We start from the raw sequence: 12,529 nt of genomic DNA, 5'->3' as shown, positions 1-12,529 counted from the left end.
CTGGATTGAAGCCAGCCTGGCTGATGAGGGGTGATACCTGAAACCAGTCACAGGATGCTTATTTCTGGTCCAAGGAGAACCTGGCTTGGCAGTTCGGGTTGCACTGTTCCCATAAGGAGCAGGGTCAAGACTGATTTGCCCAATGCTGGGTCCAAGCTGGGGTGGCGTAGCCCAGATCTCTTGAATATGGGTGAGTGTTTGATTTATTCAGCAATCCGTCCATCATTTGTTTTGCAAAAAAAAAAGCTAGATGCCAATGCACTTTTTTTTTTTTGTGTGTAACACGAGAGCCTTGCTCGAGTGGGTTTTGCATTTTGTGTATTAGGATGCAAATGTACCTAACTGCACCCTGAAAAATATAAATGAATCAAGTTTTTTACTTAAATTGCACATAACGAAAGAGGTGCAATCAGTTTCCCATCACTACCCTGTTTATGTAAGTTTCATCCTTTGTTTTGGGCAAGTTGGCGAGTGCAGCCCTTATCTTAGGAAAATGGGTCTAAGTGTTTCATAGTGTAAAGCCCAAATACTGTCATTTAAATTAGTGCTTGTTGTTTAGTTGCTGGAAGATTTTGTGCGGCTGCTTAGCCTACTCACTTCCATAGCTGCTTCAATACCACAAACCTGAAGCCCGGCAGCAAATCACTGTCCTTGGGTCCGCATCCCCCCACCACCGCTAACTACGTGCAAAATCACAACTGGTGCAACATCAACAGGAGCGTAAAAACATGTGCAGGGGCTAAAATCACCTTTAGCTGAATAAATTACATTTAAGTGCAAAAGCACATTTAGTCCGACAATTGCATTTTGGTGTGACCTCACACTTAGTGCATCATCAGCATCAGTGCGAAAAATATTTAAGAGCAATAATCACATTTATGCGCAAAATCATGCTTCATGCACCGTGATGTGTTATCACACTTATGTAGTGCCGATCGCATTTTGATGCAAAATAATACTTGGTGTAATATTAACAGAGGGTGTGGACCACAGATGACATTTGGGAGCAAAAACAAATTTAGGCGCAAAATGACCCTCAGTGCAATAAATGTAGTACCAACATTTACATTTAAGAGTAAAATCACTTTTATTTTTAAAATCACTCTCTGATGCGCCTCAACAGAAGAATTTTTTTTTACCACACATGCCATTTATGTGGAAAAGCGCATTTAAAGTGAAAATCGTTATTAGAAACAGTTTGATGAAAAAATCATGTTTACGTGTAAATTCAAACTAGTGCAACAGCAGCATAACTGTGGATATACTTGTACGTGTAACACACATTTAGGCCCAACACGCATTTAGGTGTAAATCACACTTGGGTGCAAAATCTCTGATAGTGCAGCATCAAGAGGTGTGAGGAAACTGTTAGGTGCACACATGTGTCTACCTTCAGAACATGGATGCTTTGCTTCACCATGCATTCACTACAGGCCTGCATTCGTCAAGAGGCCTAACACACCTTGATGGAGTAAGGACTCATAGAAAAGAGACTTGCTCGGAAGCAATCCTCTCATTTAACTCCCTAACATGATATTATTACGTATTGTGTAAAACTAATGCACACCACATTAAAATGAGGGTCAGAGAAGCTTGCATATGTGTTTACTAACGTAAGTAACTCGAACAAATTTCTAAAATTGCTGCAAACGGGAAATCTTTATTACGCATGCATCAACTGCATCTCCGCAGTATGACGAGCTGTTGCTTGGAGGGAAATTCTTGCGCATGAGCAGAAGATACTAATATGGAGTCTTGAAGACTCGCGTGCATAGCACCTGCTTGGCTGAAACTAAATCGAGCTATTTTACTAATGCTAATGCGGGGAAAGTATTAATAAGTAAAGGGGGTTAGAGTAGAGATGGGTGGTATACAGTGAAACCATTTATTTCTGAAAATAGCATTTATCTTTTTGACTTTCCTATTAGTGCGCATTTGGGCCTCTCGTGTGTGTCCAGAGTTTGTTAAGCACGTGATCCTCGCGCATGCCTGTTGACAGTGAGCCGGAAGAATGACGATGCATTTGATTGTGGTCCAAGGACACAAACGTTACATACCCTGGGAATAAGCACTGAAGACCTCTGGATGAATGAACTCTATTGTTAAATAAAAACAATTGTTTCAATTGCAGCGTGAATACGGGTGGGAATAAAGCTTTATGAATAAAAATTAAGGGGTTGGTTTATGAACAATGGGTTGATAGACTAAGATGACATACAAGCATGGTGTGATGATCATTACCCCCTTGCTCGTCCAATTAGATTTCGTATTTTTACGATATTGCAACTTTAGTGGGTGGTACATGAAGAGCGAAAGGTATAACTGAGGTAGCTTTAGTTAGTTAGAGAGATGGAGATTTGCTGAATGCGGCAGAGCTCGGGATGCTGTTCGAGTAGCGAGAGATGCTGATGAATCGAATGCTGAGCCTGATATCCTAAATTACTGGGATTAGGAAGAAGATCGCAAAAGAATCTCGAGGCGGAAGAGAGTGTCAGAGCGGGGTGCGACGTGACCGTTGGTGTTAGAGAGGTCATCTATCCTGTCCTGATTCCTGTCCTGAAACCTTTGTCACCTGATCTATCCCGGGGGACACTTACCAGCCCTTTGGGCAGGGGGTTGGTCTTCACACCATCCTTGGTAACTATAATTCCGTGTATTAGCTGATGTTTATTTCTCTCCATCCTCTCCTTTCTGAGCATAAGTCATTGCAAATTTGAAGTATGTGTTGATGATTGGTTAATTGAAACTTCCTTCCTATGAGTGACAGTGACTGCACTGTATTTTCCAAATGGTTCACATGAAATTAATTTAGATAAAGATTTAAACTTTTCCTGAGCTAGTGGTCATTTCATTATAATAGAGGAAAGTTGATTTATGTCATTTCACCATCAACTAGTTCAACTAATGGCCCATCGACCAGAGGAAATAACTTTTTGATCAGTGAAAGATTAGTTAGGAATAAAGGTAACTAATCTTGAATTTAGGAAACATAAACTTTGACTCCAGCGGTTACCCAATTGTGTATGTGTGTTTATGAGCCCAGGTGAGTACATGGTATTGGAGTATCTGTTGCTGGTACGCCGCTGGATCAACCTGAGTGATAGCTAGCTACTACTAAGGCTCTCGCCGTTTCTGTTTTCAGTTCTAAGGATGTGAGCTCTGTCAAGCTGCTGCTTGTGAGGCCTAAAACGACTGTTTGACAGAATTCAACAACGAAATATGAAAACCAGGGTGGGGATTTGGAAACTGTGAGACAACATTGAAAAAACCTGGACTAAATGTACTACCTGAAATACTGAACACATCTCATTGTCACCCCTTCCGCAACTTTACTCGTGCGATCTAATTTTTTTTCCTTGGTTTACCTAAGGAGTATTTAAAAAATGTAAATGGCAGCATGCGGACTGCCTTCTTTATAATCAGTTTTTAAGATATGTCATGTGATTTCTATTGGAATATTTTTGATTAACCAAATGATAAATTTGTACGTGACCGCCTGCAGGCATGCCGAGTGCGCGAGCAATGTGCGGTACAGTACGCATGTGCAAATAAATACAGGGGTAGTGCAAAAACCTATTGTAGCAAAGTACTTTGGGGCATATTTACAAGCCCCTTACGACACTTTTGCGTCATTTTTCCGAGGCAGAATTACAAGCCTCTTGCGGCACTTTTGCGTCATTTTTCCCATGTCAAAATTGACGCAAAAGTGTCTCAAGGGGCTTGTAAATCTGCTCCAAAGGGGACTATTTACAAGGCCCTTGCAACATTTTTGCATCAAAAAGTGGCGCAAGGGGCTTGTAAATCTGCCTCTTTGAGATAACGCCATGCACTGACGCAACACTCGGCACATATTGTCCGCAAGATAAATACAACGGGGCAGATTTATGAGGTTTTGCCGTAGGGAAGCGCAGCAGGCCTTCCTGCTGCGCTTCCCTACGGCAAAAGAAAAGGGCAGAGATGCGCCGTATCTATAAAATGCGGCGCATTCCTGTCCTTTTCCCCTGCGCCGGCGCACAATGGGCTGCCTGCGCCAACGCAAGCACCTCTGCACCATGGTGCAAGGGTGCCTGCGTTGCGGAGATGAATATTTTTATACAGGAAGGGAAACCTTTCTGTACAAAAATAATCACAAGAGGTTTTTCCTCTTTGTATGGGTGCTGCAGAATGCAGCACACATAGAAAAAGGAAAAACGAGGAGAAATAAAGATATTTCTCCCTGTTGCGCCTCCCTTACGCCTCCCCTGGGGAAGCTTAAGCTTTTGGCGCTGCCTCAGATTTACGATTTCTCGTAAATCTGGGGCAGTGTCAAAAGGCCATGGATGTTGCTGGGAACGCCCCCAGCAACACCCATTGCACGCCCCTTTAACGCAGAACACTGCGTTTAATGGGACTGATATTTATGAGGCAGCATTAAGCCACAAAAAGTGGCTCAGTGCTGCCTGATAAATATCACGCAGGCTTCTGCGCCCGGGAACGTCACAAAAAGTGACGTTCCGATGGCGCAACGAGCCTCATAAATCGGCCCCTACATGTCAGTTTAGGAGGCGTGCAGGATTGAATGTAAGAGCTCGGGTATAAAAACACGCTTAGTACAGTGTCTGACTGAGCAGAAGCAATGACGAGTAACACAGAAGCCCATCTGACAGGCACCTTAGTTCTGACCCGCTCTGATACAGCTTTTTGCATGGAAGAAGACTGCCCTCTAGTATCGAGACAAGGTACTGCACGCACAACCATCGAGTTCTCAAGCAGCGGGACGGATTTTCTCGAGAGGGATGGTTAGATGTGGAAGTTGGAACAAGAAAGGGGAGGTGGACGGACAGCACGGAACTAATAGAATTCATAGCAGAGCAGATTAACAGACAGGCCAAACCGCCTCAGAATCTCCGTTTGGGGGGACGGGCGGGGTGGTCTTTCACTTCTTAAAGCGTGCAATAAGAGTTTGAAAAGCCTTTAGGTTTGCAGGCGCGTGGCGTTTATGGTGCGGATCTGTGTTTATCCGCAGGCATGTGTGGTGTTAATACAAAATATTCACCCCAGTCGGGAGATTCACAACTTTGGGAAGGCCACGCCTTGGACAGGCCGCGCACACCGGAAGTGCGCAGCACAGGCCGTCAAATGCACCCTGCACTACTGCAGTTGTGTTAAAGTAAAAGATGCACCAGGCCCACACATTGTGTGCACGGCAATCATGCACTACATTATGCACAAATATTATGTTATATGCTAATGGGACTACAACCAGACTTTACATGTCACACATGAGGAGTGCATACCGTGGCAAGCATGCACAAGTCTGTTGGCACTGTTGAGAACCTATATTTCTTCTTAACAAACACAACACGTCTGGAAAGGGCAACATAAGAAATTAAATAGGTATTTGTTTTAAAAGGGTCTTTCAAGTCTGCTGGTAAATGGTTTTCTAGGTGTCTACCAAAATCTGCAAAGTTGACAAACTATGCAGCTTCAACAAAAGGTTATCCACTAATAAAGATTAAACAAAAGTCACAAAGTTGAAGCAGTAAATCTCTTACCTATGTGTAGCAAACCTGTTCCTGTATCTGTAGGCTAGGAAAACCAGGACAGCAATGAGAATTAGCAGCAGAACTAATGCCAGCGACACGCCAACGTAGACGCCAATCTTGCTAACCGCTTGCTGGCATCTTTCGCCACTGTACCAGTAGTAGTCGGAGTACTGGCAGCTGTGGAGAAAACATGGAGACATGCGCGTGAGAAGCAGAGAACAAGCAGTGTTCCTGCAAACTACTCTCATATTCTGCAGGCAGGGGGAATGATGCAAACCCAAACATGGTCTGCATGAGTTAATTCGTAGCACCTCAAAAGGGACTTTAAGAGTTACCATGCACCATACCCTCTGCCCTGGGAAAGAAATAGTTACTCTGTGCTACTCCCCTGGAAAGGAACGAGTTTGAGTTAAGATCAACTTACTAACTTGACTGTTGTATTCATATGTTTTGAGGGTTTGTGTTTTAGGCACTTGGAAGGAGAAGAAACCTAACCTTGGACTGAAGTAGGTACTTTGTACCACACTCCAGGCAGGAAGGGAAAAAAACTTGGATCTGCGAGGGGTATCTCTGCTACACTCTAAGGCATGGAGTTGTTAAAGGTGTTCTGTACCACCTGCAGACGAGGAGAAGGTAGCCAACCCGGGACTCAAAACCTTAATCCCAACCAGTCAATGAGAAGAGAAGAAACCGGTACTGAACTGGGAGAGTTATTTGGCATTACACCCACCAACATGGGACTGCAGAACTCCTCTGCACCACCCTCTCCAACCCACAAGTACTGGATTGAGTTACTCTGTCGCACACCATGTTCTTCTGGGGAAATATAGATAACCACAATGTGCCAAACATGCTCCCCTGTGTAACTAGAGATAATACTGCTGGTACTTTAAGAGTTACTCTTCTCAGTAACTTGATCCTCTGTGAAATGGTAGAAAGCTATCAGGGGGCTGTTTGATATACTGCGTCTCGCATCTGGGGAAGAAAGGGAACCTGGTCTGGAACCCTGAGACTTACTCAGTGCCACAACCTGCTCCTGCGTGGAAGGGTAGACGCCCAGTCCTGGCCTAAAATAATAATAATAATTCTACATTTGTAAAGCACCAACTTATCACCCATAAGGGTACCTGCCTGCTGGGGGGCCGTCAGGGAGGTTGAGTGAGCTTTTGCCCAGAATCACATGATGCTGAGCCGAGCTGCCGCCGGGGATCGAACCGTGAACCCCATGCCCCAGAGACTGCTGGTCTGTCACACCTCTCCCACTATAAGATTTCACTCCTCCATGCAATCCTTCAGAAGCAAATGCAAAGCTGTAAGGGCTTCTGTCAACTCTGAGAACTAAGGAGGAAGGTGCCTGCTATTTTCCACAGTTCCAAGAAGGAAAGTGTCTCACTTTAAGGCATGCACCGGATGTACTGTCATATATCCAGAAAACCCCACATGCATGTGCAATCGCTTGTTTCTCCGTGACTCTAGTAGACACAAGAGAGAGAGCTCATCCATGACCAGTGCAGGTATGCTGTGGATTGAGTACATTTCACTGTGCTTACTCCACTCTTATGAAGACATTATGGTATAACTTACAAGCATTCAGGGCCTGGTTTTGTGATTAAACACTCTCCGTTGTAGCATTTGTAGTAGTACGGGTTGAGTCCACTGCAGTTGGATGCGCAGATCAGACCACTTGAGCTATTAAATCCGTAGTAATACTTTCCAAATCCCTTGGGAACGCGAGCATTGCAGAAGGCTAAAATGGAAAGAATCAAAACTTCAGTCATGGTATAACCACCTCTGTAGCAGCTCTGTGGTCCAATGGGCAATAGTGATTCACAGCTTCAATGTCATTACCTTTACCAAGCCACAATCTCGGAAGCCATGATGGTCCCAAACCTACATCTACGGTCATCACCGAAGGACCAATTGTCCAGGCTCCATAGCTCCCTTAACGGCCCCAAATTCACATCGTCAGCTTGCATGCAACCAACATTCCCCTATAACAGGGCCAAGGCTCAGCCCATTTGATCCAGTTCCAGAGCACAGCCAAACCCTGCCACTTACATATATATATAGATATATTTGGCTGTTGCCAGTAGGTAGTTATAGTTAGGACCTATTTCCCATAGACAAAGCATTTTTTGTTTTGCCAATAACTTTGGCGCTGCCTGGCGAATCTTCACAAACTTTTCAAAACTAGTTTTGCAATCACTTCAGCTGCTGTCCGAACATTTTCGAGGTAATTTGTTAAGTGGGGACCGAAAGTTGCAATTCACTGGGGAAAAAAAGGTTACAGGGACATTATGGTTAGAAAATTGAATAAATTGAATTAAAAAAAACTTACATTTTTTCAGTGAATAAGTATATATATATATATATATATATATATATATATATATATTACCTACTGGCGGTCGCCAGTAGGTAGTTATAGTTAGGACCCCTTTTCCATAGGAAAACCTCAACATTCTATTTTGAATAACTTTGGCGCCGGTCGATGAATCCTCGCGAATTTCTCAAAATAGGTGAGGCGCTACGCTCCGCTCCTACCCTGAAAGTCTCGGAGGGATTCGTCAAGCGGGGGCTGAGATAAAAGGGGGGTCCCAAAACGCGTTTTTCCCATGCATTTTTCCATAGGACCTTTAGAACGAGCTACAGCCCGAACGGCTGAACAGAATTACTAGAAATTTGGCAGAGAGGTAGTCCCTAGGTCAAGGAAGTGCCTTTTGTAGGTTTGGTGTAAATCTGTTCAGTAGATTCTGAGAAAATAGCCTTTAAATCAATATATATATCTGAGCCCGCTTACGGTACGCTTACCGTACGCTTACCGTAAGCGTACGGTGGCGTGCGCGAGCGCGATTCTGATTGGCTCTTAGATCTTAGTAAACATTCGAATCGGCCGAAACCAGGAAGCGGCGTCCGCCATTTTGTCTCTCGCACTGAGTGTTGTTTATCAAACATGATGGCCAAAAACATGTTACGGGGCTGTTTTGACAACTCCCTCCCACATAGTCATGTTGAGGGAGTCCCCAAACATCCCCCAAGAGCAAAAACGGTTTTATTTTTTTTCGGCAATTTCGCCGAGTACGCTTACCGTACGCTTACCGTACGCTTACCGTAAGCGTACGGTAAAAAAATAAAAATAAAAAAAACACTATCCACACTTACCCCACCCCCTGTGCTTTTGGTGGCCGAAGGCCACCAAATGTACAGGGCTTATTAATAGGTAAAAAAAACTAAATTTTGGCAATATGAAATTATAAAATCGAAATAAAAAAAACACTATCCACATTGACCCCACCCCCTGTGCTTTTGGTGGCCGAAGGCCACCAAATGTACAGGGCTTATTAAAGTTGATAAAAACCGTGCACGGAACGAACTGCGTTAAGTGGGCGCGCACGCCTCGAATGGCGTAAAGTAACTTAGCATTTAAAAAACCGTACAAATTCACTGAAAAAACCATAGGTTTCACACACGTTATAGTTAGGAATTAGCATTTAAAAAACCTTGCAAATTCACTGAAAAAACCATAGGTTTCACACATGTTATAGTTAGCGGAAATTTTACTGATAAAAAAACCTGTGAAATTGCCCCGTTATAGTTAGTGCTGGCAACTATAACTCACGCGACCGCAATCTTCTGCTGATGACATATGTGTCTTTATGAAAAAAAAATATTTGTAATATATGTATAGCTAAAAATGTATGGAAGAAGACATGGGCAAATAAATGTCTAAATACAGTATTAGCATCAGCAGAGGATTGCGGTCGCGTGAGTTATAGTTGCCAGCACTAACTATAACGGGGCAATTTCACAGGTTTTTTATCAGTAAAATTTCCGCTAACTATAACATGTGTGAAACCTATGGTTTTTTCAGTGAATATATATATATATATATATGAAGCCACTAGTACCGGTAAAGGGATCCTTCTGTCACGGGCGGTCCGAGCCAGGAAACCGGAATTCCTATTATTTGAAAACCACCACTCTCGTAATCACGAAAATAGACTCGGACTCTGAAGCTGCATGCAAAAATTTAATATCCAAGTGCAAGAACGACGCGTTTCACCAATACGGCTTGTTCACGCTCGCCAATATATATATATATATATATATATATATATATATATATATATATATATTCACTTAAAAAACCATAGGTTTCACACATGTTATAGTTAGGTGGATATTTCACTCGTAAAAAACCAATGAAATTCCCCCGTTATAGTTAGTTCAGATAACTATAACTCGCGCGACCGCAATCCACTGCTGATGACGTCACATATTACATCACTCATGACATGGTCAGTGGCATCACTCATGACATCACTGATGACATCATCCTTGTGATAGAGTGGCGGCTGCGCGAGTTATAGTTATCTGAACTAACTATAACGGGTGAATTTCATTGTTTTTTTACGAGTGAAATATCCACCTCCCCCACTGCTCTACAAATCCACCTTACATTGCATTGGATTGGATGTAAATAATATGTTTTATGCATGCTTGCTGGGGACAGGGCTTATGACAAAACAGGTACTTAACTGAGTTATCAGTACTATGAACTATGCTATGCCTTCAGTGCTTATTGCTTGTCATATAAATGTCCAGCCGAACGCGCGACCGATACGCTGCCTGTTGCCCACCAGGTAAAGTTGTCTCCCAAAAGTTAAACTTGAATTATAGTAGAGAGATTTTATTAGCCCTGGATAGGGGGAGGGTGGAGCTGTAGCTCCTACTTTACCTTATCTGTGGACAAAAACCATCTCTCTTGTGGAAACTTTAATTGGAGTGCTCACCCCCATTACGATGATGATCTCGCTACAAGAGCAGTAGGTTACGAGGCGCGTATTCCCCACCCTTGGATTGTGACGATAGAAGGCAATTTGAAGGCAGCTTTTCTCAATGCGAGATCTATAAAAAAAATCACGAGCTACAATTTTTGACCTCCTCACTGACACAAAGCCAGATATTATGTTTATTACTGAGACCTGGTTTAGTGAGGGAACCAACACAATTATCGGGAATGCTATTCCCTCAGGTTATTTGATAATTAAGGAAGGATAGGGCAAGCGGGAGGGGTGGGGGGTGGCCATTATTTATTAAAACTCTATCTTTTGCCTACCTCTACCTATGGCAGAGATTGAGGGGGCGGAGAGACTTGGTTTCCGTCTAACTGTGTCTGCTCAGCAAACGATTGCCGGCTCAGTAGTTTACCGACCACCGGGGCTGGCCGGCCGGTTTTTGGAGTCGCTTGGACCCAGCTTTTCCCCCATCGCTGCCAAATATAACCATTACGTGGTTCTCGAGGATTTCAACAAACACATGGATCAAGTGGCAGATCATGAGTCCATGAAGCTATGTGCATGCCTCAGCATCCTGAACCTAACTCTATGTTTCGCTCCCTACTCACGAAAATGGCCATACGTTGGACCAGATTTTCTCGTCATCTAAGATTGCAATAGACTCACCCGTCCCTATTATCTGGTCTGATCATTTTCTGCTCACCCTTCGAATATGTAAGGAATCAGGTAGACCTTCATCTCAGGGCAAACCAAGGGCCAGCTGTTTCGGGTCCTATGCACAGTTTACACCGGAGGCGTTAGCCGCCATACTGAGGCAGCACCCTGTTCCCTTTAGTGGCCATTTAGAGGAGGACGTCCGCTCACTTGAAGGCTGGCTCCTGCAGTGGGCTATGCAACTGGCTCTACCAAGAACGCAGGCAGTTAAATCGGGCCGTGCCTCTGCTCCTTGGTTCACCGAAGCTCTAAGGAAAAGTAAAAGTGTGTGCAAATGCCTGGAAAGTCTATGGAGAAAGAACTTTGATCCCATAAAGAAAACTACTCACAAACTGGCCTTGAAAGCCCACTATGCTAAAGTTCGAGAAGGAAAAAAATCCTTTCTGGCCTCAAAAATTGAACAAGCTGGGAACAGAAGCCTGGAATTGTTCAAAATTGTCAAGGCCTTCTCCTCCCCGAACATAATTAAGCACCCTTTCACCCCTACAGATGAATGGACAAGCCACATGGCGCAATACTTTTATAATAAAATTTAAACTATCCAGGACGCATTTGGGACTGTGCCTCAAGCCAGCAACTGCATTTCAGTTACACCCCTCCCCCGCTTACTCAAATCTAGATGAGACTCTCTTGGAGTTCCTCCCTATTCCCCTGACTATGTCCTTCAAAATAATGCAAGCACTGAAATATGGCTCCCCCTTGGATCCTTGCCCGGCCAAAGTGCTGGCCTCTATTGCGGAAGTAATCAATCCAGCAGTTAACCTGGTCCTGAATCTTTCTTTATCCGAGGGTTTGATGCCAGAGTGTTGGAAACACGGACAAATCTTACCACTTCTCAAAAAGCCTTTGGCTGATCCCTCTATAGCCAGCAACTACTGGCTAATAACATTGCTGTCATACTTCTCCAAGGCTTTGGAGAAGTATGTGAACATTGTGTTCACTGATTTTATAGAGGCAACCCATGTATTGCACCCCAGTCAATCTGGGTTCAGAGCTAATTTTAGTACGGAGACTGCGTTATTGGAAGTATCAGACACCATTAAAACCACTCTCGACGGCGGTGAAAAAGCGGTACTGATACTGTTGGACCTCTTGGTGGCTTTTGATACCATGCCCCACGATCGTCTTCTACACAGACTCCAGGACTGTGGCATCGGGGCACGGTCCTCAAGTGGTTCGCCTCCTTCTTGGAAAGCCGCCAGCAAACCATATGGTCCCCCACTTTCACCGCCCTTATCCCTCCCATGAGGGTTGGAGTGCCACAAGGTTCGGTGCTGAGCCCAACTTTGTTTAATTTATATATGGCTCCCTTGGCACTCCTGGCAGAGCATTAGGGGGCAAAATTTATATCCTACGCCGATGATACACAGCTGCTGTTTACCTACAAGAAAAACGTTGTGTTGAGAGGAGATGAAATTAACAACTGCCTGTCCAAGGTGTTCTCCTGGTTCTGGCAAAACCAATTGTTATGCAACTTCGATAAGTCCAAAA

General features: G+C 43.9%; 1 protein-coding gene across 1 annotated transcript in view; it reads right to left on the bottom strand.

Moving 5' to 3' along the window:
- The window catches only part of MUC12 (mucin 12, cell surface associated), a gene marked incomplete at its 5' end in the record, with an annotated part of 144,962 nt that overhangs the window by 8,446 nt on the left and 123,987 nt on the right, over positions 1-12,529 (bottom strand). The window contains 2 exons of the mRNA XM_085637118.1: positions 5,535-5,702; positions 7,110-7,272. Of these exons, the coding sequence (XP_085493244.1) occupies positions 5,535-5,702; positions 7,110-7,272 (331 nt within the window). The remainder of the gene's footprint in view (positions 1-5,534; positions 5,703-7,109; positions 7,273-12,529) is intronic.

Source organism: Triturus cristatus, chromosome 12, assembly GCF_964204655.1.
Source record: "Triturus cristatus chromosome 12, aTriCri1.1, whole genome shotgun sequence".
In the NCBI taxonomy this organism is placed as follows: Eukaryota; Metazoa; Chordata; class Amphibia; order Caudata; family Salamandridae; genus Triturus; species Triturus cristatus.
This window is presented reverse-complemented; position numbering and strand designations above follow the sequence as displayed.